Consider the following 27,131-nt stretch of genomic DNA (forward strand, 5'->3'; position numbering starts at 1 on the left):
GGTCTCCCTGGGTTCTCGCCACCGCCCCGCTTCCCTAGTCCGAGGCGACGCAGACCTCCGGGGTGCGAATCGGTGGTAAGGGGGTACCGGCGCCGGCCTGGATACCTCTGGCCTCCACTTCCTTCCCAGACGCACAGCGACCACGGTCTTTTCACTTCGTTTTTATTAATCAATCACATCGAAGGAAGATTGACTGAGCTGGAATGGGAAGGGACTTTTTCCTCAGTCCTTGGGTCGTCGGGGTCCCGGGATGTGTATTTAGTTTCTGGCTTTCGGTGTTGCTCTGCTTTCTCCCCGACCTCCCAGCCCTTCAGGTTCCGGGCTTCACTAAAGTCGGTAACCGCGCCATCAGATCCGCCCAGGCCGGCGCCGTGGCTCCGGGAGGAGGGACAAGGCAGCACAGCCCCGCTTCGCTTCGCTCTCCAGCCTGCAAACATTTGCAGCCTTTAGGAGAATCCTACAGTTCCTCTAGCGCTCCGCATGCAAAGTCCTTAAGTAAACACGCTCAAATGACAGCCCTAGGCATTCCGAGGCACGCTTTCTACCCCTGCCCTGGATTAGTAACTATAATACCTCGACCCCCAAGGTTCGGCTTTGCTGGTCACTCACTGGAGGGCAACGCTCAACAACCCTCCCCCCTCACGCCCCCCAAGGAAGCATCTTTTCGCATCTCGGCCCCTCGGAGCTCGCCTGGTTTCTCCCGGAGTCAGGCTGGGGTTGATGACGCTGTGTGTATTTCTACCTTCTGGGTCCATGGCCCCAGTAAAGAGACCCAATCGCCCGCTCAGTCTTTTTTCAATGAGGGCTTCCAAATTCTGAAGGGGGACCCACTGTGTCTACTTGTAGAGGGATGGGGTCTCAACGCCCCAGTGAAGGCGAGTGGGAGGGACCTGAAGATGGGCAAGTGTGTGTTTGTGTGTGTGTGTGTGTGTGTGTGTGTGTGTAGTGAGGGGTGTCCCAGTTTACTCCAAGCATAGAGAAAGCCAGATCCATTTCTTACCCTTTCCCCAAGAGGGCACACATGCCCTGCTTAGCCTGACGCCTACAGCAGCAGCCTCAAGGCCTGGGGTTTTCAGATAGGCCAAACTGGCTCCGGCTACCGAAGTACACAGCCCCAGATCCCGGTTCTAGCTGAGCCGTTGCCTGGTCCGCTCCAGGGTGCTGAGTTCCCAGGGACCCGTAGCATTCGCCAGCCCCTTACCCTATTGAGAGAGGCCTCATGAACTGCAGGAGCCAAAGACTCCAGGCAGCAGCGGCAACAGCATCCTCCTGGATGGCTTTCTCTTGCCTTTTCCCCCAGCTCCGCCAGCTGCTCCGGGGGAAGACGGGGAATGCGGTACACCGAGCCAGACCTGGGGTGCCTTGGGGGTGGGTGGGAGTGGCACCCCACGTCTTTAGGAGGGCACCCAGACGTCCCTTAACGAGGCCGGGATCAGCTTTGTAGCTCTGGAACTGGAGGATGGGAACCACCTTTCCCTCCGGCCCCAAGCCCCCTCCCCTCCCCCGCCACCCGCCAAGGGAGGAGGAAGCCCGGCCTGCATTTGCGAGCAAGGCGGGTCAGACCGGCGCCGGTCCTGGCCCAGACCCCCGGAGTCCAGCTCTCCGCCTCAGGCCACGCGCCGCAGCCTCTCCGGACTCGATCCCTTCCCCCTTCTTCCCGGTGGGTCTCGGAGCCGACCTCGGCCCTCCCTCTCCGGTATCCCCCTCCTCTCTTTTTCCCTCCCCCTCCCCTGCTCTGTGTTTCTGACTCCGGGGCCGGCCCGTGACGTCAAACCCAGGGTGGCGTCGGCGAGACTGGCCGGCGCGGGCCATCAAAAGAGCAACGTCCTCTTTCCCAATTACCCACTGTCAGTCCGGGAACAGGGGCGGACCGGCTGGGAATTACACGTTAAATACCCCCTACAGGCTGGCTCCATTGCCCGGGGCTTCTAGCCCCAGGCCCCCTACCCCTCTCTACCAGCCCCAGACTACCTCAGACCTGGAGGGGCCTACTAGATATTTTATTTTTCCAAGGGAAGGGAGTGTCCTTTGCGTCCAGCATAGCTTCTCTGATGATTGAATTAAGACGAATAATCCTCTCCATTCCCACTACTAAATTTATTAGAGAGGCGCCCCTACTAGGGAAGCCTTCCTTTTCAGAAGTATTTTCTTTATTCAGTCTTTAAAAATACGCTCTAAGCCGCACAGACTAACACGTTCAAGTCTTGGCGTCAGCAGCTTTCTTTCTTGTTCCAGAAGGATTTATTTTGCTCTTTTTTAAAATAAATAAATAAATAAATAAATAAATAAATAAATAAATAAATAAAAATCTAGATCTCAGTGCCCCAGACCAAAGAGATATGCTTACTTAGGGGTTTTTCTAGAAGCTGTGAATTAGGGTCAGGCTGACTGATATCTTATACAATTCATGAGTAATACAGGAATAGTATTTTTTTCCTTTTACGTTCTCATAAATCTTAATCCCGGGCCTTTTAGCAAAAATGTGTGCGCGGTCTTCTCTGCGTCTTTCTGGAATGGTTTCCGGCGAATGCTAGACAGCAACTAAATAATTAAAAGGTTTTGAGAGAGCTGTGGACTGGATGAGAAGCTGGCAGCTTGATTGGCCCAGGAGAGTTGGTCAAAGAGTGAAAGTAAAAAATCGATATTCCAAGACTGGGCCGCCCTCAAAGCATGAGACCAAGGGTTGCAGGACGAACTCAGGAGGGAGACATATTTTTTTTTATAAAGGTATCTTCATAGTTTGTATTTAGAAATTAAGCCTTGATTTCAGACAAAGATCAGATGTAAAAGATGAGGAGTCAGGAGAAGTTCTAAACCCAAGCCTGCAGGGCACATTTCTAAATAAATTTTGTCTTCTTCAAGGGTTGTACTGTAAAAAAGACGCACCTTCCCCCCTCCCCGTGCTCCACTGACTTCTAGGAAGACACTGATGGCCATTCTCCACAGTAGAATAGAAGTTATTTGGAACTTTTAAGAAAGGTCTTGTCGGGAATTGAAGTTTTGAATCGGTGGGAAATATTATGGGGTAAGGAAACGAAGAAGGAATGACTCTTTCAAGTCCAGAAACTCTCTCCAGCGAAGATCTCTACCCTAGAGGGTAGAATGGGAACACCTTTTCTTACACTGCCCTGGGGTGCACCCGAAGTCTCTTTCGGACCCTGCTCGTCCGGGTTGTGTTTTCTGGACCCAGGCTGCAGAAACCTCAACGCCACTAGGGGATGCAGTGACTCAAAGGACGGAACAGGGCCGCAGAGGTTGGCGCCCGTGGGGCGGGGCGACTGCGGCCCGGTCGTGGTATCTCCCGTTGATTGGTCCTAACAAATGGTCCCGCCCTCGTCCGCCCCGCCCCTCCACTGGGCGTCTTCCAGCCTCTCTCCCAGTGTCAGCTTGCTGCCCACCTACCAGACCCCGGCCCAGAGACCCACGATGTCCAGGGAAGCTGCCGCTGGGTTCCACCCCGGAGGTCAGGGTTGGGGTTTATAGAGGGGTCCGTTTTCCTTGGGTGAAAGCTGGGCGAGCTGGGCGAGGAGAAAAGTTAGGCCACCCCAGCAAAGATCATGTTAGTTGTACACCGTACTTCGGGCACCAGTAAGCCCAGATCTCACTAAGCCAGCTTTCTATGCATCACATTGCCACTCAAGTCTAAAACACACATTGATTATATCATTAGATCTGAAAAAAAAAAAAAAGACAGCTGCAACAGCTGACGCTGTTGGTGCCGGATAGGTTTGGGAAAGAAAGCAGACGGAGAGCATAACAATAACGCGGGCGTCCGAATCAAAGCCCAGGTCCTGGGCGCGATTCAGCAGCCTCCCGGGAAACCGGTTCCGGGGGCAAATCTTCAGTAACTTTGCTGTGGAACTTTTCTAATCAGTTTTACATGCACATAGCCCCTAAGCTGGTGCAAACTGAAAAATGTTCTGGCTTGAATCCTAATTTAAAAGTTTGCTCATTTTTTTTTAAGTGTCGAAAAGAAAAGTCTGCTTATGGAAATTAGCTTTATGAATGGGGCGGCCAGGTTTCACTCGTACGGAATAATCTACTGAGCCCGAATGAATCGGCTTTGCTACATTTAAAGGGACAGAGAGCGAATTCCCTCCTGCCTGTCCCCTCTGCCCCAAGCCCGGGCGGGCCTCGCCCACCCTGCCCGCGGCCCCTCTGCCCTAGGCGGCCCTTGGCGGCGCCCCTTTCCGGTCAGTAGAGGGGCGGGAGGAGGGGCGGCGGTGTGCGGGGGTGGGGGTGGGTGGGATGGGGGTGGAGGTGAAGTCCTGGAGCGGGTTTGGGTTGCAGTTTCCTTGTGCTGAGGATCGTGTCCCCTCCTGCCAGCGCCAGGCTCCTCCCCCTCGGCGCGGATGACACTAGAACCTCCTTAAGTTGCGTCGCGCCACAGCTGTCTGCGAACACTGAGCTGCCTGGCGCCGTCTTGATAGTTTCAGAAAGAATGCATTCCCTGTAAAAAAAAAAATACTGAGAGAGGGAGAGGAAAAGAGAGAGAGAGACTGAGAGAGCGAGACCGAGAGAGCTACGCAATCTGACCGGGCAGCTCACACGCCTCCTCCTCCTCTCCGCTCCTTGCTACTCAGGTTGGTATTGACTTTTTTTTTTTTTAAAGTTTGATATCACTCCCTCTTCTGGGAGGGACTGGTTTTTTTGGGTTTTGCTTTTGTGTGTGTGTGTGTGCTTTGGGGGTCTGTTTGTTTGTTTGTTTGTTTTTTCTGTAAACTAAAAGTTCAGCTTTCACCTTTCGGAGGATTTGTAGTGGTCGGAAGGATCCTGGGGCCGGTGTCCTCCAGGGAAGACTTGTCCCCAAGTTTTAATTGCTTAGTCAGTCCCGGGCTCCCGCGAGCCTGGCTGTTTGAGGTGTGCAGCGAAGCTTCCTTTCCTCTGGGTCTTCGCGTGCGTGTGCACGTTCCGGGTGAGTCCCCTCTGCGGGAAGCTCGAGAGGACCCAGCGCCCTCCAGAATTTCAGGTGTTAAAAGTACTTACACCTCATCCAAGTGTCTCTCTCTCTCTCTCCCTTGCAGGTGATCGGAGGAGCAACCGTCTCTGAGCGCCAGGGAGCCAGTGCGCAGTGTGGTCACACTCGGATTCCTCTCGTTCTCCTTTTTATTTTTTATTTTTTATTTTTGGCCCTTTTATTCCTCTGTGTCTGATTTTTTTGGGGGGGGAATCTCCCTCTTTCTTCATTCTCCCCCTTTCCTTTCTTTCCTTCCTTTCTTTTGCTAAACTATCCCGCAAAGATTTGTCTTTCCTCCCTAAATCCTCTTTTTCGCTCACCTTTTCTATCCGCTTCACTGCAAACAAACCATCAAACGAGCCCTCTCCTGGGCCTCCGAAGGCAGTAGTCCGCGGACCTCCCAGGCCGACAGCCCTCCCTCTCCCCGCGAGGGTTCCGGGGCCCGGCGAGAGGGCGCGAGCACAGCCGAGGACATGGAGGTGACTGCGGACCAGCCGCGCTGGGTGAGCCACCATCACCCCGCGGTCCTCAACGGGCAGCACCCAGACACGCACCACCCGGGCCTCGGCCACTCTTACATGGACCCCGCTCAGTACCCGCTGACGGAAGAGGTGGACGTACTTTTCAACATCGATGGTCAAGGCAACCACGTCCCGTCCTACTACGGAAACTCGGTCAGGGCTACGGTGCAGAGGTACCCTCCGACCCACCACGGTGAGTCGGCCTTGGGGCTGGAACCCTCTGGATCCGCGAGACCGCCAGAGACCCTGGCTGGGCAGAGCAAGCCAAAGCCCCTAAGTGTGTCACTAGTTCATTTAAAAGAAAAATCGGGGCCCGGAAATGGGCGAGGAAGCGGTGTCGCTCGTTGGGAGTTGTTTTTTTTTTTTTTTTTTAAATATATATGTGTATATATATATATAAGTGCAGCACGCTCCTCTCTTTGTGGTGTCCTGTGGGTCAGGCACTCACCTGGCAAGCACTGAGATGCAGTCCTGGTCTACACGCTGTTGTAGATTTTGCAGCCGGGGAGAAATCTCAAGCTGCGCCTGCATGCGCCGAGCCTTTCTGGCCGGGCAGCAGTGCGGGCCAGGCCGGCCTGGAACCGTGCTCGTCCGAAAGACTTCTAGCTTCTAGTTATCTGGTGGAAGGGGTCTTCCTCCAGAGCCCTGCAATTTGTTTCTCCATTTATATTTTCAGAAAAGGCCCAAACAGGTGTACTTATTTTTATTTTATTTTGCTCTCCACCCTCAAAAGCTAGTGCACTTGAGTTTTAGGCATGTTTCCTACCTACCGGTGTTGTGAGGAAGAGAATCTGGTGGTTGACACCGTACTGGGGGAGAGAACCTTAAGTTGAAGAGAAGTCAGGTTTGCTTAGACTCCCGGCTACACAGAATTTTCCTTTGCTTCTAGCTTAATTGCCAGCAGTCCTGGCCGTATTTTGTCCTCCGGCCTACTGTAGTTCCTCCAGGCTCCTCAAAGATTTAGGCTACATCAAAGTTTCTTTTTAAGTAGGAGTGTTTGCATTTGCCTCCTCCTCCTAACCATTCACCTTGAGAAATTTAGGGGAGTTCTGAGGTGTTTAACAAAAAAGGGAAAAAGAAAGAAAGAAACCCATCCTTGTGTGGTTGAGACAGGAGACTGCTAACACTCCCTAGCTGTATGTTTATGTGCTTAAATGAGCAAAAAAAAAAAAAAAAAAATGTTTTGAAGGAAAAGAAGTGGGAAGTTTTCTTAGCTAGCCGGAATCAGGTCTCCCTTTTCAGAGCTAGCCTTGGCACTTACAACATAGCCCCTCTGGTCAGCAGGCATCTTCTACCCTAGAGCCGCCAGCTTCTAAGCAGTCTCTGCGGATGGGGTGCTCTCTGCGGATGGGGTGCTTGCTCTTTGCTCTGGGTTGTGTGCAGATTAGCAGTTAAGTGGAAATGAGGTAGATCAGACCTAATGTTATTTACTATACAACTTCCTGCATTAAAAAAAAAAAAGAGCCTTAACCCTTGGCGTTCAAGAGAATTCTCCTGTCTCTCCCCTCCCCTTCCTCTCATTTTAGTTTCAGTATTGTTCTTAATGGTTGACTAGAATGTCAAATGGTGAGGCAGATACTGGATTGAAAGATCAATAAGGGTGTAGATTTGTACTCGAAGTTTAAAGGTACCCCATCAGAGAGTTTGGGCTTGGATAACTCAAGACTGTCCTAACATTGTGTAGTTTAAGTGAAGGCTAATCATGCTGTGTATATGAGTCACCCTTCGTTTGAAATAAACACATTAACTGGAATTTTGTGTCTCAGGTGAAAATTCACAGAATGCCCCAGTAGACAGGAAAGTCTAGAGGGCCTAGGGCCTTCTTCTTCTTCTATTCTTTTCCTCTGAGGTGGATGGGTGAAGGAGAAGGGGAGTGGGGCGAAGGAATCCCAGAATGTAGGTATGGTTGCCTTCAAGGGTTTGGGCAAGGAAAAACTCCGTGCAAATTCCCATTCCAGGCCTTCTGGAGGCTGCTTTGCCAATTCTAAGCGAGCATTGAAGTTTTAGGCCAGTAACTCTCAGATGCACCCTGCCTTCCCTTGTATTAGGTGTTGGGAGCTGGGCCTCTCCCTTGGGCTGAGGAGTGGTGTGGTCCTGCCTCAGCGTTCAGGCCCCATCAGTCACCCTGACTCTCTTATCTGCCTGGTTGGGATTAAGTCTGCGGTGGGAGAATCAGGGCCATTGAAAGAAACCAATAAATCAAGGCAGGTTCTAGAGAGAGACCCCAGGGAAACTGGTTTAGACTGTTCATTTGGAGAGGACAAATAAGCCAAGGGACCTTTCTGCATGTCCTCGCAACTCCTCTGGACCCGGTCTTTCTTTTTGGAGTTGGTGGGTGTGGATAGGGTCTGCTTCTATCTTGAGGCATGTGGGCCTGGTACTCCTGGGACCACGGAGATTAAAGTATGAGCGCAATTGCGGTTGAGCCTGGAGGTTTGCTGACTGGGAGCTTGGGGGCGCCAGGGGGGAAATCTCCAGGTGTGTCTTAGGGCAGCTCTCACCGCGGTATTCTTTTTTTTTTTTTTTTTCCTCCTCCTCTTTCCCCACCATCGCTGGCATCGCAGGGAGCCAGGTATGCCGCCCGCCTCTGCTGCACGGATCTCTGCCCTGGCTGGATGGCGGCAAAGCCCTGAGCAGCCACCACACCGCCTCGCCCTGGAATCTCAGCCCCTTCTCCAAGACGTCCATCCACCACGGATCCCCGGGGCCTCTGTCCGTCTACCCTCCGGCTTCATCCTCTTCTCTGGCCGCGGGCCACTCCAGTCCGCATCTCTTCACCTTCCCGCCCACCCCTCCGAAGGACGTCTCCCCAGACCCGTCGCTGTCCACCCCGGGATCTGCCGGGTCGGCCAGGCAAGATGAGAAAGAGTGCCTCAAGTATCAGGTGCAGCTGCCGGATAGCATGAAGCTGGAGACGTCTCACTCCCGAGGCAGTATGACCACCCTGGGAGGGGCCTCGTCCTCAGCCCACCACCCCATTACCACCTATCCGCCCTATGTGCCCGAGTACAGCTCCGGACTCTTCCCCCCCAGCAGTCTGCTGGGAGGATCCCCTACCGGGTTCGGATGTAAGTCGAGGCCCAAGGCGCGATCCAGCACAGGTAAGCGCCACCTCCATCCCTGGGGAACCTCTCTTTTGCTCTTTACTATTTGCACTCCATTCAGGTCAGGGCCAAAAAGGGGGCTTCCTTGCCTCCAAAATAAGGGGCTCTGGAGGTCCCGCCCAGCCCCACTTTCTTCCGTTCCTCTAGCCTGGGAAGAGTGTGATGTGTCTTAATTCCTACTGACCTAGACAGCAGAGGGGAAGTGTGATCTAATTGTAACCCCCCTGCCCCATGCTCCCCACCCCAGTGAGCTGGGAAAGGGGAAGAGCTAAGGAAAACAAATGGAGACCCTCTCCTCCTGCCTGCTGAGGGACTTCTGGATTCAACCACTACCCTTCAGTTTCCAAGACCAAATGGAAGGCTCCAGGAATAAATCTGTAGTGTTTAAAGCTAAAACGAAACCTCCTTCCAAGCTAAACAAACACAGGTCCTTCCTATGACCCCTTTGGCCTCTTCAGACAGACTGTTCCTCCACTCACAGAGGGTCACTGGGGCTATAGCCAAGGACTGTCCTTTCCAGAGACCTGTATAAATAAAGTGTGTGTCTGTGTCATTTGGGAAGGAGGCAGACACTTTGTAAAAGGAGCAGGCTTTGCACAGAAAAGGGGCTCTTAGTAGAACTTCTGAGGGCAGAGGTGGCTCTCTGGTGGGATACAGGGGGAAAGGGAAGACAGGTGTCCTATCTAGTCAGTTACCTAGAGTGTCTTTTGGAGCATTCAGTGTTAACAGGGGCCAGGGGCCCAGCTTAGGATGATTCTGGGAGTTCATTGGAAGCCAGGTGTGGTAGACAGAAAGGCTGAAATAGACCCTGCAGGTGTAGTCTTGCTCTCTCTGCTCCTTCCTTTCCCTCAAAAGCTGGAGTGTGTTTTCCAGCGCACAGAGAGATTTATTCTATGGAGGTCCTTGCAGGAAAAGCATACACAGGCAGAATTTTTCTTTGCTTTAGAAATAAGACAAATTCATTCTCAGTTTGCGGCGGCTGGAAGCATTTCCTTCAGACACGATTGTGACCAGACTGAAGTGTATTTTGAGAAAGGATTTTGTGAAGATTATTATATCTCCTAAGGTGTGTTCATTTCAGATTGGGCCATATCAACTACACAGATCGCAATGGTTACAAAAACAACCCATTGTCCGAAAAGGGCTGGATGGGCAGTCTTCAGGCCGAGCTTAGGTTTGGAAGACCTCAGAGGGCGACCAGGGGAAGAACAGTTTCAGGATTTCTTTTTTCTTTTTCTTTCTTTCTTCTTCCCTTTCTCTTTCTGTTTTTCTTCCCGGGGTGACATTCACTCTGACTGCCTGAGCAGGACTGTCTCTAGTTGATATGTTTTAGCTAATCCAATTATTTTCAGACGGCTGCACGCGACAGTTGCATTGTTTATCCTGGGCCAGGAACTTTAATAGAGTCCGGATGCGGTTAGGCCGACAGAAAAACTCAGACCTGCATGTTCAGTACAGGAAAGTAGGCAGGAGGGAGAAGGAGGTAGCCTCGTTGGTAGAGTCAAAAAGAGGGCTAGAGGAAGGAGAGCCGAGGGAGTGAGGGAGTGAGGAGGGAGCGGTGTGGTCTGCTAAAGGTGCCTGGGCAAGACCTGGGCTTGTGGGGAGTGAGGGCGGTGGGCTAGAAACAGCCAGAGGGGACTGTTTGCCTCCTAACGTTCCGCTGGAGGGCTGAGATCAAGGAACAGAAGCCTGTGTGTTTTGAAGTTGCAGTGTGGTTTAAAAACAAAGCAAAACAAAAATGCTCTATACTGGCGAGGCTCTGAGGTCAGGGGAAGAGCCTGGTCTCTGAGGCTGAAGTGGTGGCTGTGAGGGGGAGGGGGACTCTGACTTTCCAAAAGACTCTGACGTTCAGGTTTCTTTTCTGCCTCCTCAGGTCTGCACGGTTTTTTTTTTTAAGTCCTTGGTTTGATCTGTTTCTTTCTCTCCTTTCTTTAGCTTGAGAAGGGGGTGGGGTGGGGAGGTGAGGAGCAGCAGAGACAGGTCAGTACTAGGCCCTTTCTAAACCAGATCCGAGGCATAAAGTTTGTTTATTTGTTATTTTGGCTAAGGAGGGAAATTATTGTCATTTGGCTTTCTATTTCCTCCTTTTACTCCTTTCTCACAGTCATAACAAGCGAGAGAAAGAGTGGTGTGCCCGACCTGCAATGTAGACTCTGCTTTGGAGCATAGAGAGAAGTTTCGAGAAGCCCTCAGGATGCAGAGAGTAGACTAGTCAGAATTCTTGTGGAGGGAATTCTCTTAGGTTTCTCTCTCTTCCCTTCTTCCCTTCCCTTCTTCCTTTCCTCTCCCTCTTTACCTTGCTCTCCCTCTGCCCTCTACCTTTCTTTTCCTCTTTGCAGAAACTTTTATTGGAGGAGGCAGAAAAGAGGTGCCGGTCAGGATTGTTGCTGTGCTTCAGAGAAAGCTGTGGTCAGGGCCTGCACCGCTTTCTTGATGTCTTCTTCGCTTTCGGTCTCGGTCAGGATCTATCTTTGTGACCAAAAGACAGAGCTGATGCTGTGGCCCCCTTCAACCCCTAACCCCAGAAGGGCCATTATTTTTTTCTCAGTTTCCATGATCACTTTTTGGGTGTGGGTATCTCCCTCCACCCTCCTGAGAAAATATCTCACCCTCCTTCTGCTCCTACACACCCGGTCTCAGGGTCTCAGGGTCTCAGGGGTTCAGTTGAAGCCCAAGGGGCATTTGAAAATGGCCGCGAATGTCAAGAGGCCTCACAGCTCTGTGGTTCTTGTCACCTAAGGGAGGTGTCTGCTTGGCAGTTCACAGCAGACCGGGGGAGAGGCAAGGGGAAGACAGAAAGCAGGAGAGTCGGGCCCTCCATTAGGAAAATTGGCTGTGTGCTGGAGTCACAGCAGAGGCCAGGAGGAAGGACAAGAGGGGAACCTGGTACAAGGCGGAAGGCAAGGAATCAAGGCAGAAAATTGCTCTCCTGTGCAGGGCTGTGCCTGAGAGCAACCATTGTAGGTCTCTGCTTTCAAGAGCCCTCTGAAAAGGAAGCTTCCTCCCTCCCTCCCTCCTGCCTGCCTAAGTAAAGGAAATCACCCTGGCCACAGGCTGGGAGATCCCCTCAGCAGGCCAGGGTGCCTAGGCATTTGGCTGCATTCAGGGGGCCTCTTGACTACCCTTGTGCTGTGCCTGGTGCAGGGAGCACATAGCCAGCAGGCTTCAGAATGCCTTTCAGCATGGTGCCTGTGCAGGGAAGGCTTCTTACATGACCTCTGTGCAGACAGGGTAAAGAGCAGGCTTTGGCCTGGGTGTGGCCTATGCTGCTCTCTTCCAGCATGCTGACTGGGATGCAGTGGCCCTTTGAGAGGCCAAAGCCAAAAGACCTCTTGACCTTGGCTCTTCGGCTGGCACCTCCTCACCCACCCATCCCTTCAGCCTCCCCACAGCCATTAGACACGTCCCTTCAGAGTTTGATCCTATGGGAAAGTTGTCTCAGTACAAGTGCCCCAGAACCTATGAGGGGAACCAGAAAAAGTTAGCTTTGTTCCTAGGGAAGTACTTTTGGCTGTATGGGTAATGTTTTACGTCTAGTCCCAGAGGCTCTAGGATAACAAGAGAGAATTCTCCTCAAGCTAAGGAGCCTTTTTTTGTAATCCGGATTGGGGAAAAAAAAAAAAATCTCTGCTTAAGTCATTTTTGAAAAGGCATGTTTACATGTGGTCGGTCCCTGAATACTGGGGACGGCGAAATGAGAATATTTTTCATGGTTTTCTGGCTACCTGGTAGAGAGGGTTGGAATTAAATTGTGGTGATAATGTGTTAGAACGGTCCCTGAGGACAGTGACATGATGTGCCCAGGAGACTGTGAAGACCCCTTGCTCCTTTGGGTTTGGTCTGGGGCCTTTCAAGATCATTAAGTCTATTCCCTCCCAAGGTAGATTTTGTTCCTTTTCTGGGAAGCCAGCATTCCTAGTTGATTTTCTGGAGTTTCTTTCTTTACTTTGTTTGTCATTGATTAATCACTCAAGACAAAGGGATTGCTTTAAGTGCAGGGTATCAAAACCAGCACCTTGCACATGGTAGTCAAGTGCCCTACTATATAGCCTTATCACCCCTCAAAGGTGTGTGTGTGTGTATACATACATGCATACATACACACACACACACACACACATATATATATTATATTATATATATAATAAACACATATTCTCCTCTTTCCCATCTACCCTGAGTGTCTCCTCCTCATTACCTCACCTCACTCTGTGGTAGGCCCTCTGGATTTGAGCTGCTTGCTCCTGGAGACTGGGGTCTCTGTTCCTTCCTTGACTTGAGGAACTAAGTGTTCTCCACATTCCCTAAAGCAGAAGAGGTTCTTCTAGACAGAATCTTCTCCCCTTTGGATGTTGGAAAGAAGTCTCTTTGGCCACTCTTCTTCCCGGGATCCATTTCTACTGAGGAACTTTCTGGAGTGGGTCCCTGTCTGGCTTTAGCCCTGCTTCTGGGAGTGAACACACCTGGCTGGGCTGGTTTTCTGTTTGTTTATTTGTGGGTTTTGGAAAAAGAGAAGTTGCAGTTAATGTCGGACCCTCAGGCCTCTGTTAATGAGGGTCCGACATCCTCCACTGCCTTGACTAACTTAACTCTCCTGATCTGTCTCTGACGTCCATTCTATCTGCTCTGCCCTCTTCTCTCCCCTTTTGTAGATCTCCATGTTTCCCTCCATCAGCCCTTGGCTGACCAGGCTCAGGCTAAAGAGTCTGACTTTGATTTCTCTAACAGCGATCACAGGCCTATGGGAAATGTTGGCATTTTTTGAAGGGGAGGCTGTGAAGGTAGTGGAAGAGTCAATCCTGCTGGGTCTTAACTGATGAGTTTGTAACTATGGGCATTTATAGTTTTATTGGAAGTTAAAAAATGTGAAGTTTTAGCAACTCAATCAGTCAATTGATCAAGGTATACATCCATCTATCATCTGTTTATCTCTCTAGCCATTGGTTAATCTTTCTTTTCTTCCCATCCTGATCTGTGTTACTGAGCCAGTCAATACAGAAGGGCCTGGTAGAAAACTGGACCACCTTCCTGGCTTCATTTACCTTTCCTTCTGAGGAAAATGAAAGAAGTCTTTGGCTTTGGCCACTGACTGATCTGCCCATAGCGTGTTTGTAGGGAAATGTTTTACGGTTCAGTCTCCCTCCTTCTTTTCCACTCTATCTTCCTCACCAAGTGGGACTTGTCAAATTTACTCACCTGAGGTCTGTTTGTAACGGAGAAGATTTCTGTCAGACAGGAAGGGTTGCGAGTTTGGATCACTTTGTAATGGTTTCCCGAATCGCAAGAGTTTGGGAATGCTTTTGGTTTTATTTTCCCTTCTGATCTCATTACACGTCTGGGGGTTGGTCCTTCCCTACGACCCAACCCATGGGTATCTCAGGGGTGGAATTCAGATTTTCAGGCTTGGGGACAAGTGCCCGCTCACTGAGGGATCTCCCAGACGCAGCCCCCCTCGTCATTCTAAGTGTTACCTCCTTTTTTCGTGCTTTCCTTCCCTAAGCGACTTATCTGTGACCTTGTTTCCAGAAGGCAGGGAGTGTGTGAACTGCGGGGCAACCTCTACCCCACTGTGGCGGCGAGATGGCACTGGGCACTACCTTTGCAATGCCTGTGGACTCTACCATAAAATGAATGGACAGAACCGGCCCCTTATCAAGCCCAAGCGCAGGCTGGTAAGTTCTTGGAAGGACTGAGCTCACGCAGCTGTTCTGTTTTCCATGTCTCCTAGAAGGATGGCTTTCTGCAGGAAACTGGCCTGGTCCGTTTCTCACCTCTACTTTTCTTCCCTTCTCTGTACTGATTCTCCTCTGCCTTTTCTTTCCTTTATCTTGTCTCCTTATATATATATATATTTTCAAATTAGATACAGAAAAAAAACTTCATATTTTTATCTATCATGTTTAAGTCACTTCTGAAATTTTAGGATACTAACTTACTGGTTATCACATCTGAAACATATATTCTGATAGAGTAATTAATCTTAGCAACTTCAGGACCACTGTGTCAATAATTGCTGTGTCATGGAGAGAAATTTAATGTGGGGAATGAAGTATCCCAGGAACCATTCAGAGCGCACTCTGGAAGTTGTGGAAGTCTCTGAGAAGGCCGTTCCAGACCCAGGACTGTAGATGAATCTCTGCTATCGATGCTTTAAGATGAATAGGACTCCATATTGTGGCAGTGCACTCCTGTAATCCCAGAATTTAGGAGGTGGAGCCACAAGATCAGGACTTCGAGGCCAGCCTCAGTCATTAAGTGCTGGCTGGCAGGGCCGTGGGATTGATAGTGATTTAACTGAATTTTAGAATCAGTCTCTGGTGTTTAGCTGCTTCTTGGTCTGACACTTTGAAAACTTTATGTATGTGATTCCCGTTTCATTTGAGCCGCTATCCATAGCGTGAGCGTTTCCTGCTCCATGGGCACACACTCCTTTCCAGAGCTTTTTGATAATTAGGAGTCCCTGAGAGAACCTCAAACCATTGAGCATTTAGAAAGGAATCAAGTAGGAGGTGCTTGTTTGCAAACTTGACTCTGGAACCTCTGAAAGGGGACGGTGTGAGTCTGAGTACCCGGGACAATAGGGATAATTGGCAGGGGATGACCGTGCACAGGGAATGAATGACCATGCACAGGCCAGGTCAGAAAGATGAAGCTCACCAAGCGGGCAGGCGGGCGGGCGAGCATGGGAGTGGAGGCTAAGAATCTCCCCAAGCAGATTCTAAGCAGGGAAGGTGGAGCAAAAGCCAACAGCTGAGAGCCCCCCTTCCTCAAAGCATTATTCATCTCCCTGTTAGCCAGCAGCACGATTTAACACCTCTCACATCCTCTTTAGAAAAAGGCCGACTTTCTAGGGGTGGAAGTGCCCACATGACTTTAACTTTTTTTTGGCAGTCTTAGATCTCTAGGCCTCATCCTATCTGATCTTTGCTCTTTCTCCAACAGTCTCGGCCCCCCCCTCCCCTTCTCATGCAGTTTAGGGTTTTTTTTTTCCTCTCTCTTTTTTTTCTCCCCTTTCTTTTATGTGCAAAGCCAACTTCCTAGGAAAAAGCTGCCGGATATCTGAGTGCTAGAGATAACTCATAAACAACAACTCAGCTTCCCCAACTTAAACATCGAGATGTTTAGACGGATCAGAACAAGAAGCACTAAAAAAATGGCTGGAGGTGTTAGCTCTGAATGAGTGTGATCACACCGCAGAAGAATGCTGTGAATCATTCAGAACCTGGCCTAAGGAAAAAAAAAAAGATAAAAAAAAAAAGTAAAACCAACAACAAAAACCTTCTAGTCGAAATAAGTCGTGGTACAATTGCAGTTCTTAATTTTTAAGTTTAAAAGACCAAAAAAAAAAAAGTTTAAAAAGTTCTGAAAAAAAATCTTGAGTTCTCTGATGGACAGAGGAGAATTTCTCTGTCTGTACAGAGAGCACAAGGAGGTCTCTACTGCCTGATTCTATAGCTTTGCCTTTACTCATCTTTCATAGGAAGTCTGTGGAACTCTGAGTAATGATTGTGTTTCATTTTAGAGTTCACAGGCTGGCACAGGTTAAGCTGTCTATCTTCATGGTTTCCCCTGGTTGGGGGAGGTATTGATATTTTCAATTCCTTTATAATCTATATGCTACACAGAGACACAGAGACTTTTTTCCTTCTCTTTAATGTTGGTTTGCGCTGCATGCTATGATGTGTGTGTGTGTGTGTGTGTGTACATTAGAGGATCACTTGTAGGATACCCAGTGAGTTCTGGGGATTGAACTTACAGCATCAGGCTTGCCCACAAGCACCCTGTGCTCTGAGCTGTCATACCAGTCCTCCCCTCGCCTTCCCCCCATTAGATGTGCTCTCCTTTGTGCTGGGGTATAGAAGCCCAGGCTCGTGGGTGTTAAGGACACTGGTGCCGCATTGTCTGTTTTCTTACAGTCCTGTCCCTTCACTTTGGCTCTGTCTATCTAGCTTGCTAGTTCTGTCTTAGGCATTTGCAGACCCCTCGGATGATGACTCAGACCCTAAGATGCAGATCTAACCCTGACATAGAAGAGGAGACTGATGACCAGCTCTATGGTGCCACCCCCATAGTATTCCAGAAGTTTCTTATGTTTTACAACCAGAAAGGGTTGAGTGGCTTGCATAATTAAAGGACTTATTGATGCCTCTGCCACTGAGTCCAGCAGTGTGGCTCTGTGCAGATCTGTAAGTTTTGCCTAAACTCTGTCTTACCAGAGATGTATCTGGCACACATGTATACTTATGATATTTACAGTGTACTGTGGTGGGTTATATGTACTGAATTCTTTCTTTAGAGTGCTCATTGTATTAGATGGCATTATATATTTACCTTATATACTTGAAATTATTGAGTAGGGAGGGTTGGCTGCCTGAGTGGCCACTGCTGGGCTTTCTCTGAAATGCCATTGGGAGGTGATAATAATCACATGTAACATAATTGTCACAAATGATTAGGCTTTGGTTTTCAGTAGGACTTTCTTCCAGAGAGCACAAGAGGGAAATGGTTATTTAAGTATTAAATGATCACATTTCACAAAGGCAGGTGGCCAAAGACACCAGAATCCGCATCGACGCTCTCGGGTCTGAGTGGCTTATTTTCAAAATGGGCAGTACCTTCTCCATGATGAGAGAGGAGGACTGTTTTTAATTTCACCTCCTTACAATCTTAAAAAAAAAGAATTACGGAGGTTGGGGGGGGGAGTCTGAGTTTGGCCATTTAGAGCCTGCCGGACTTTGATTGGAGGTTTTGAAAGGAAGGGAATCTATCTCCTGAATTTAAAATCGCTGCTCGGTCTCCAAACATGTTGCTGCAGCTTTGAGCTGGGGGACAGCACTGACAGAGGCAGGCAGGGGCAACACAGCCTTTAGTTTCATGTTCTTAAAAATCATACCAGAACCTATTTTCCTCCCTTCTTCCTTCTTTCCTTCCAGTTTCTTCCCTTTCTGTCCTTCCTTCCTTCCTTCCCTCCTTCCTTCCTTCCTTCCTTCCCTCCTTCCTTCCTTCCTTCCTTCCTTCCTTCCTTCCTTCCTTCCTTCCTTCCTTCCCTCCTTCCCTCCCTCCCTCCCTCCCTCCCTCCCTCCCTCCCTCCCTCCCTCCCTCCCTCCTTCCTTCCTTCCTTCCTTCCTTCCTTCCTTCCTTCCTTCCTTCTTTTCTCTACTTTTTTCTGACTTTCTTTTGGTGGGGAGGAGGGGGGAGAGGGGGGCCTTTTGCTATTGCTAGATAGCCCTTCCACTGAGCTGACTCTCCAGTTTCAAGAACTTACTTAACACAACTGAATGCTTTGTCGTCTGTTTGTTCCTTTACTATTAAATTCTAGCTTAGTATCCAGACTCAGTTTTGTGTTAGCATTTTCTTTTTTAGGGTGAAAAAGAGGGGAGTATGTTAGAGGTGACAGCTTCAATATTTTTTTTTTTAATTTTGTGTGTATACACACTTGGGGTTGTATGGAAAGGACGGCGCATGCGCACGGTTGTATGAGAAGAGCACTTGTACAACTCGGTTCTTTCCCTCCACCACTCAGGTTTAGGGTCTAATTCCAGTTGTCAGCCTCGGCTGTGAGTGCCTTTAACCATGGGCCATCTTAATAGCCCACCATCCCATTTTCTTTCAGTAGTTCTGAGTTTAATTTTTCATTAAGAAAATATGCATACAAACTGTTGCCCGAGAAATTCACATGCACAAAAGGTAAAAGAAATCTCTCCCTGCTTTAAAAAAAAAAAAAAAAAAGCAGAGCCAAGTAAGAACATTTTAATTTAATTTTTGAGACAGGATCTCTCTTTGTAGCCCACACTGGCCTGAAACTTCCTGTGTAGCCCAGGCTAGCCTCATGCTGGTTGCAATTTTGCTTCAGCCTTTCAAAGTATTCAAGTGCAGGAATAACAGGTGTGAGCGAGCCACCAAATCTACAAAACCAAGGAATTCAAATTCAACGTGAGACTGATGTTTGGGCCTGCGGCTGCCTTCCACCTCCCCAGAGAACAACACATCAGAAAACGTTAGCTTCACCCAGGTGGCCTGAAACTAGAGCTGCTGCCTGCCAGGAAGGTGTGCTCAGGATTTCTACTAAATCATCAAAGTATCATTTCGTCTTGCTTTGTTTTTGGATTGCCTTATTACCTGATGGCTGCCCTCCCTAAGGATATCGGGGGCGGCTGTCTTGGGAGTGATGAGTCTGAGACTGTCAGCTGTGTGAGATGGCTGCAGGGTGATCGAGCGGGGGCTTGTGGACTCTGCATGTCCTGCTCCAAAACCACGGCACCCCGAGTGTATCACACACATACACATGCCTGGGCGCACACACACATCACACATACACGTGAGCATGCATGCGTGCACACACATATACACTCACTCCTGAAAGGGTAAATTTACTCTTATGCAGAACTCTGTTCTCCATAATCAAGTTATGTGTGTGTGTGTGTGTGAGAGAGAGAGAGACACAGTCTCTAACATATCTGTATTTATATATCTCTATATAAATCATTATTTTAGTTTAGCGTGCACAGTATTGGGTTTCAGGCTCTCTTCGTACATTTGTATTGGCATAGCTTAGTTTCACCTGCTCTCCTTTCCATCGTGTATCCTCAGTTAGCAGTAATCCTCCTGCCTCAGCCTGGAGTGCTGGAATCCAAGGCCGGCCCCACTATGCCCAGCTAGTTTAACAGTTTTTGATCCGGGGCATCTATGTAGCAGGTGGCCGCCTAGCTCAGCCCTCCCTTCTCTTTCTTTGCTCTTCCTTTTCTTTGCCCTGTCAGCCAGTAGCCGAGGTCAACATCAATATGTTTGATTGTCTTTCTTGAAAAAGAAGCCACGGGTGCCCAGGAGTGATGAATGCGAGTGACTAAGAGCTTGGTACCCAAATTAGCCTGGCTGATGGGAAATTGTCACTCTGAAAGAAACAACTGGGGATGGAGGGAGCTGGTAGTGTTCCCAAGGAGGTGGCACTGGGATCCTGCCTCTTCCCAGTTCTGCATTGAGAGAGAGCAACTTCAGTATTTGCCTGCTGAGGCCCAGCAGACTCCAAGACTCTAGATTGGGTACATCTTTCTTCTCAAGGATGATCTGGGATTTTGATGGCTTTCATGTGGCCCACTTGCTAGTTTTGATTTCAATGTCTTTTTTTTTTTTAAGTCAGTCTTCATAGCTCTGCTAACATATTTACTATGTGTTCCAATTTTATCCTCTCCTCTCTCCCCACCCCAGTCGGCAGCGAGGAGAGCAGGGACTTCCTGTGCGAACTGTCAGACCACCACTACCACCCTCTGGAGGAGGAATGCTAACGGAGACCCCGTCTGCAATGCTTGTGGGCTGTACTACAAACTCCACAATGTAAGTGGGGCTGGAACCAGCCTGGACGGCGGGTGGGTCGGGAGGGATCCTGATTGTGACCTTGAAATGTCACTATCATGCAGATTTCTGATGGGCTTCAGTCGCCTTCTTTGGAGCTAAGCAATTTGTTCAGAACAATAATGCAGTAGGCCTGAGTTTATTTGTATTTCTTGGTTTTCTGAGACACATGTTTTATATAGCCCAGGCTAGCTTTGAATGTTCCGTGTAGAGGAGGCTGTCCCTGAACTCCTTCTGGTCTTCTTGTTGCAGCTTCCACAGTGACAAGATTACAGATGAGTGTCACTGCATGTGGCCAGACATAGTTTTGAAAACATCTTTGCTGAGACAGAAGGGGTTAGAGATAGAGAGGGAACACAGCTTTGGTAGCACACCCGTACTCCTGGTACTTAGAAGACCGAGCCTGGACCATGGTGCATTAGAGGCCAATATGGCCTACTTAGCTAGTACCTGGCCAACAAGGCCACACAGTTTTGAGGTCCTGCCTCAAAAACAGCAACACCAAAGATAGAGAAGAATTCAGCCCACTGCCCATTTCGTAAGTTTTTTGGCAGTTTTTATGTGAGGTCAACACCCGATAAATATCATAGACCTGTCTAAGTTCTAAGGGGGGAAAAGTCTTGGAAAACAGGAAAATCATCAGTTCTAAGGTGAGGTCAGGTAGCACATTGCCTTTCATTCCAGTGCTTGGGGGACAGGTGTGGGGAGATTGCTGCGAGTTCTAGGTCAGCCTGATCTGCATAGTGAGTTGTTGGACAGCCAGGACTGCATAAAGAGGCCCTATGTCAAAAAAAACAAAACAAGAAATCAGTTCTGTTTTGATGTTCCCTTTCATGAGGTGGGAGGTGGGGGTTGGGGCAGGAGGAAGGGAAAAAGAGAAAGAGGTATAAATATTTGGTTCTGCTGTCTATTTCTGAGCCAAATGGGACAGATAGATTTGGTTCCTGATGGGGACACAAAGCTTTGGCTGTGCCTGTGCTGTGAACTTCAAATGGTCCCCTGTGTGACAAACATGAACTGAACTTTCATTAAATGTCTCTGCCCCAACTGGGTTTTCACTTGTAAACAACTGGGGCAAGAATTAATGTTGGAATGCTAGGGGAAAGAAATGGTTACTTCTAGACCCTGTTAGCACGAGGTACCCAGTGGTCACCGGAGTCTAACTGGCTTTACCCACCCCGTATTTTTTTTTTTTTGAGACAGTTTTGTATTGCCCAAGACAGACTTGAATTCACTACGTAGCAGAAGACAACCTCAAATGTATAGTTATTCCTAAGCCCCATTCCTCCCCCTCCCCAAAAGTCACAGTTCTCTTGTTTCTCAACTTTACCTGATTCTTCTGAAGTGTTTGGCCTTTGGCAGAGTCTGGGAGGAATGAGGAAGAAGCAGAAATTTTTGCTCGTGGCTATTCTCAAAGTTAACTCCCTTTATCCAGGAATACCTGGGATTGGAGAGGAAGCCAACCCCCGACTCCCCACCCCCAGCGATAAAGTTTCTGAGATTCCTTTGGAGTCTAAATTCATGTCTCTTGACATGGTCCCTTCAGTGTTGCCCAGTATGAGGAAACCGGAGGAGAATCTGCTGTTCTTCCCCCATTCCTGGAGCTATGGTGCACACAGGATTAGCAGCAGTTAAACCAAGTCCTGCTTTCAAATACAAGGCATAGAGGAGTTAGAAAGGCCTATGCTTACAATCCGGTGGGACTAGGATATTACCGTGTAGGAGCCTCTCCATGTACCCCACAGCCTGTGTGGGGATTTTCTGAGCTACAACTTCTAGCTCTCTAAGAGTCCACAGTACTTGATGACATGGGAGCCTCAGAAAGGCCCGAGTGTAGACAGGGCAAAGACTCCGTGTCAGCTCTACTAGGGGAGCACATACAGAGTGTGCAGGGTACCAGAGCTACTTGGTAAAACAATCTGTGTGTGTGTGTGTGTGTGTGTGTGTGTGTGTGTGTGTGTGTGTGTCTACCACCTCCATGGAGTCATAGAATTCCAGGACACTAGCTACTTGCACTGCTTTGCGGAGTGGTGGTGAGCTGAGCTGAGTGTGTGCGGATTTTTGAATGATAATGACTGGATGATGGTGAGCTCCTCAGGGCCGCAGCTGGGGGGAAGGCAGGGTTTGACGTGTGAGGCCAGTGCTGAGTCATGCTTGCTCTCAACCTGTTTTTCTCCATTGCACATTCCTTATTCCTTCTTGGGCCCAGCAGTCGCTCAACATGAGGAGTGAATTTTCTCATTCTCATGCAGTTTTTGCTTCTTCTCCTCCTCTTCCTCCTCCTCCTCTTCCTCCTCCTTTTCTTCCTCCTCTTCTTCCTCCTTTCTCCCCTTCCTCCTCCTCCTCCTCTCCCTCCTCCTCCTCTTCTTCCTCCTTCTTCTGCCTTTTGGCTTAGCAAGGATTCATCAAGGGAGGCAACTCCAGTGTATTTAACACTGAGATGATAATCTAAGGCCATTTTCTTGGCGTGTGGTATCCTCTGCCCATACTGTGTCCGCACATGTACGCCACGGGCTCCTCTCCTCTTATCTAGGTGTTTAGATGATTACCTATCTCTGCATCAGCGTATCTAGGTGTGTTGTGACTAGCTAGCTATCTGTGGCCGTGTAGCTCTTGGTGTAACCAGATATTATATGTAGATATCTGGCTGTGTACATCTAGCGATTGCTGTACACAGTGGTGTATCTAGACATAATCTTAGGGAAGGTCTGATGTGGGGTGGATACCTGTCATCTCTGTGGGCGGAGGCTTTATCTTCCTGACTACCTGGAGAAGGAGCCCTGAGACATTTTTCTGGCACTGTCTTTGGCTCTTTGGCTTCTCCTCACCCAGTCTTCCTGTCACAGGGGCAAATAAGGTGTGAGGCTCCAGTGGAGGGCTCTGCAGCCCTCTCTGGTGACCCCTGCCTGCACTAGGAAATCATGTGCTTAATGTGTCTAGAAACTTGGCCCTTCTTGGCAATTTGGATCTTTTCTTCCTCACCTGTCATGTTAAGGCTCAGAAGAAGAGGTCTGGCTACTGGATCCCAGGCAGTCTTTTTATCCACATCTGAGAACCCTGGACAATGGGGCTGTTTACCCTTGGGATGGGAGACAGGATGGGTGGGCTGCCTCCTGTCAATTCTTGGTTGCATGCCTGGAAACACAGCCAGACATGCAGTTGATTCTTTGCGGCAGATTCGTGCTGGTGACACTCGTTTGCTCAGCTCTTCATGAAGACAGGCCTCTATTAGTTTTGTAAAGTTCCATACTTGATTCTGGGTCTCCAAAGTAAAGGACACTTAGGAACCAAAAGGATGTTTGGCTATCGAAGCCTAGTGCGCGCTCTCTCTCTTCTCTCTCTCCCTCTCTCTCCCTCTCTTCCCCTCTCCTTTCCCTCTCCTTCTCTCTCTCTCTCTCTCTCTCTCTCTCTCTCTCTCTCTCTCTCTCTCTCTCTCTCTCCCTTCCCCTCTCCTTCTCTCTCTCTTTCTCCCCCTTCCTCTCTCCTTCCCCTCTCCTTCCCCTCTCCTTCAGTGAGAGTCTTGCTAGTAGCCCATGCTAGCCTAGAACTCCTAATCTTCCTGTCTCGGCATTCTAGGTATGTGCCAGCATGTCCCACAAATCTCCAGAGTAGGCTTTTGCATCTTTATCTGATGCGTTCACACTTTTTACTTGTGACCATGAGTGTCCTCACAAGCCATCAAAGGACTTTGGGTCCTGTTGGCTGTTATTAAACCCTTGTTGGTCAGTTGGTTTTAGTTGCTCGTGCAGAAGCAGGGACCGGGAAAGCAACAGCTTTCAAGCAGTGTGGGCATGTTGGGTGATGAGGGCACAGGGTTATCCTTTGGAAGAGCATACTGCTTTAGTCCAGGCTCCAGGGCTGTGGATGTAGTTCCTGTTCGGTGAGGTCCTGGCTTCCATCTCTACAACCCCACTCCCTCCAAAAGTCTCAGAACAGATCCATTTCCAGGGGAAGAGTTTCCAGAACATCACCCTGTGAAAAAGCCAGACCTAGCAGGGAGGCACGGGAGACCTACTTTCCCAGAAAGGTAGATTTCAACACAGGAGGCTTCTTTGCTTCCGGCTCTGTGTGGCGAGTCCCAGAGAAGATTCATCGTATAAGTACACAAAATGGTGTCTGGCGACCTGGATCCCTCATCTTCTCATGAAATATCTTAGGGAGATCTTAAGGAAGTAAGACAGGTTTTTGTATTTTAGTTGTCAGACATATATATATACTCTGTACTAGGTGGTCCCTGAACTGCCCCTGATCAGATGTGGCTTGTGGGCTTTGAAAGCAATGGCATGGCAGCGGAATCAGAAGGCCTGTGTTCCAAGCCCTGTAGTACCCGGGTCTCTGCAAAGTAAGAAGGGGCGAGTAGCAAGAAGTGGCAAGCAGCACAGAAACACATCCCCGGCCTGGGGCACGGAATAGGGCCTGTGCTACCGTGCGAAAGCTTTTATCATTTCAAAGGCAGCAAAAAAGTAAAAAAAAAAAAAATTGATCTTTGTTTAGATTAACAGACCCCTGACTATGAAGAAGGAAGGCATACAGACCCGAAACCGGAAGATGTCTAGCAAATCGAAAAAGTGCAAAAAGGTTCATGACGCCCTGGAGGACTTCCCCAAGAGCAGCTCCTTCAACCCGGCCGCTCTCTCCAGACACATGTCGTCCCTGAGCCACATCTCTCCTTTCAGCCACTCCAGCCATATGCTGACCACGCCGACGCCCATGCACCCGCCCTCCGGCCTCTCCTTTGGACCTCACCACCCATCCAGCATGGTCACCGCCATGGGTTAGAGAGGCAGAGCCCTGCTCCACTTGCGAGAGGAGTCTCCGCGTCTGCGAAGTTCCTCCGACCCCTTCTACTTGCGTTTTCGCAGGAGCAGTATCATGAAGCCCGAAAGCAAGCGGCAGAGCTGTGTTTTTGAAAGCAGAAAGCAAAATGTTTGCTTCTTTTTCCAAGGAGCTCCCGGTGGTGTCTGCATTCCGACCACTGAATCCGGGTCCCATCTGTGAATAAGCCATTCAGACTCATATTCCCTATTTAACAGGGTCTCTAGTGCTGTGAAAAAAAAATATTGCTGAACATTGCATATAACTTATATTGTAAGAAATACTGTACATTCGAGGAAGACTTTATTGTACCTGGATAGCTGTAAGAAAGGCATGAAGGACGCCAAGAATTTTAAGGAGTATAGGGAGATTAAAGTATGGAGATACAGAAGAAACTAAGTCTGATGTCCAAATGGGCACACTGTCAGTTTTGTTTCCCTTCAGTTGTTTGATGCATTTAAAAAAAAAATAAAGAAAAAGAAAAAAAAAAGGGGGTGGGGGGAGAAAAAATAAATTAAAAAAAAAAAAAGAAAGAAAAGAAAGAAAAATTCAAGAAAAAAAAAAAGGTTGTAGGCAAATCATTTGTTCCTGGCTGTGAGCCTCTGCAAAAGAAATTTCAGATCTGGGCAATTGGTGTGTAATCCCACCAGCTGAGGATTTGAGAATGTCATGTCTAGGCCTACACGCCCTGTGAATCAGTCCCTGTAATTGTTGTTTGTATGTATAATTCAGAAGCACCAAAATAAGAAAAGATGTAGATTTATTTCATCATATTATACAGACTGAATTGTTGTATAAATTTATTTACTGCTAGCGTTAGGAACTGCCTTTTTTTTTTTTTTTTGGTTTTAATGTTTTTTTTTTTTCTCTCTGGATTTTTGGTTGAATAAACTAGCTTGCTTTCAGTTGACTTAAGGTGGATGTACTCTGGAGGGTTTATTTTTCCTTTTATTATTATTTTTTGATGGTATTTATTAAATAGCTTCTATGGGTCCAGCGGTACCTGTCTTTTTCGTCACTTCCCTTGCAGCCTAAGCTATGAAGGTAGCAGCATACCAGCTACCAACGTGCATGTCAGCGACCTGGCCACTGACAGGCCTGGTCCTGGGAGCCACCTGGCTGACTGTTAGCCCCTGTGTGTTCTGTATTAGTGATCACTGCCTTTAAACAGTCTGTTGGAATAATACTATAAAAATAATAATAAAGTTAAAATATTTTAAAACAACAAAGTAACAGTGTATCATAGTGATGGCCAAGCTCTTACAGAATTCGGTAGCCCTAGCTAAATTCAGAGTTGTTTTCTTTTTAAACATCCCAAAGCAAATATGGTGTCATTCACCAGGAGAACAGCTGGGGACTCCTGTGAGATGTGTGCTGTTCTTGGGTATCTCTGGGAAGAATGACAAACTCCCCAGCTGAGATCTCCAGGTGTAACTACAGTCAGGGAGTGGATTCCTCTTGGACACGGCAAGCCGGGTGCTTCTCAGTTCATTCCCATCTTGCTTTGCTCCTGTTGAATCAATCACGGCACGTCTGCACAACACGAAGTAACCCCTTGGAAACCCTTCGACCTCTGATAGAACGTGTAACTCTGGCACACTGTTATGAATCTGTTAGCCACCTCTGCTTTCTTAGCAAGTATTTTAAGTCTAAAGCTGAATGTTGAAATAAAAAGTAACAGGAGTGGCACGCGGTGGAGGGCTTGCTGGCTCCTGATTGATGACCTGCAGTTCCGCTGATGCTGTTCTCCAACAGTATCTAGGAAGCAGGGTCTTAGGAAGCAGGACCCCGTTGAGGCACCTAGGAAAGAGGGTCGTTTTGAACCTGGGGGATTTTACCATCAGGTCGGTTGGTTCCACCTCTCAGGAGTCCCTGTTTCTGTTCCTAAGACCATTTGTGTTAATGCCCTTTCACCTTAAGAACAAGGAATTCAAATTCTTGACATTCCTGGAGTGAGAAGGGGTGTGTGTGTGTGTGGGGGGGGGGGCACAGGAAGAAATTCCCAAGGCTAGCCAGCTAGCCTGAGCTTCCCTTTGTCATCATCACTGCAGACTTCGATTTAATTTTCAAAGCTGTTTCTAGAAGGCGATGCAAAAACTCTGTAAAAGATTGTAGAGGGAGAGGGGAGTGGTTCAAGTTTCCGTTGGAATGTGGCTCTGGTAGGTTTTGTTTTTTAGGCTTTTAAAAAAAGTTTTCTCTTTTTAAGAGAGAGAGAGAGAGAGAGAGAGAGAGAGAGAGAGAGAGAGAGAAGAACAATGTTGGTAAAGGTTTAATCTAGAAGAACTAGACAAGAACTGAGACATGGCTGAAGTGCTTTTGAGTAAACTGTAACCTTGGTCAATTTTCAATGTTTAATCTCATTTTTCAAAACTATCAGCTTAGCCA

The 27,131-nt window shown here is 48.6% G+C and overlaps 1 protein-coding gene and 1 pseudogene across 5 annotated transcripts; one reads left to right on the forward strand and one right to left on the reverse strand.

Annotated features, from left to right (window-relative positions):
• Positions 1 to 4,295: 4,295 nt before the first annotated feature.
• On the forward strand, positions 4,296 to 25,222 carry Gata3 (GATA binding protein 3). Of its 5 annotated transcripts, none has more exons than XM_052157206.1 (6): positions 4,296 to 4,583; positions 5,025 to 5,671; positions 8,043 to 8,579; positions 14,112 to 14,254; positions 19,788 to 19,913; positions 24,434 to 24,570. In XM_052157206.1, the coding sequence occupies exons 2-6, from the start codon at positions 5,431 to 5,433 to the stop codon at positions 24,485 to 24,487; spliced, it is 1,101 nt and encodes a 366-aa protein (XP_052013166.1). In that variant the 5' UTR covers positions 4,296 to 4,583; positions 5,025 to 5,430; the 3' UTR covers positions 24,488 to 24,570. The 5 variants fall into 5 exon arrangements, with proteins under 5 accessions (XP_052013166.1, XP_052013165.1, XP_052013164.1 ...); XM_052157205.1 differs by having other exon boundaries at positions 4,297 to 4,583; positions 14,109 to 14,254; XM_052157204.1 differs by having other exon boundaries at positions 4,299 to 4,583; positions 24,426 to 25,222.
• LOC127664599 (eukaryotic initiation factor 4A-I-like) overlaps positions 24,776 to 27,131 on the reverse strand; it is a 92,101-nt pseudogene continuing 89,745 nt past the window's right edge.

The sequence above is a fragment of the Apodemus sylvaticus genome, chromosome 14 (genome assembly GCF_947179515.1).
Source record: "Apodemus sylvaticus chromosome 14, mApoSyl1.1, whole genome shotgun sequence".
Classification (NCBI taxonomy): Eukaryota; Metazoa; Chordata; class Mammalia; order Rodentia; family Muridae; genus Apodemus; species Apodemus sylvaticus.

Coding starts and splice junctions, on each gene's coding strand:
- Gata3 (XM_052157202.1), top strand. CDS start 5,431: ATGGAGGTGACTGCGGACCAGCCGCGCTGGGTGAGCCACCATCACCCC. Junction 8,580..14,108: donor CAAGGCGCGATCCAGCACAG/GTAAGCGCCACC, acceptor CCTTGTTTCCAG/AAGGCAGGGAGTGTGTGAAC. Junction 14,255..19,787: donor TCAAGCCCAAGCGCAGGCTG/GTAAGTTCTTGG, acceptor TCCCCACCCCAG/TCGGCAGCGAGGAGAGCAGG.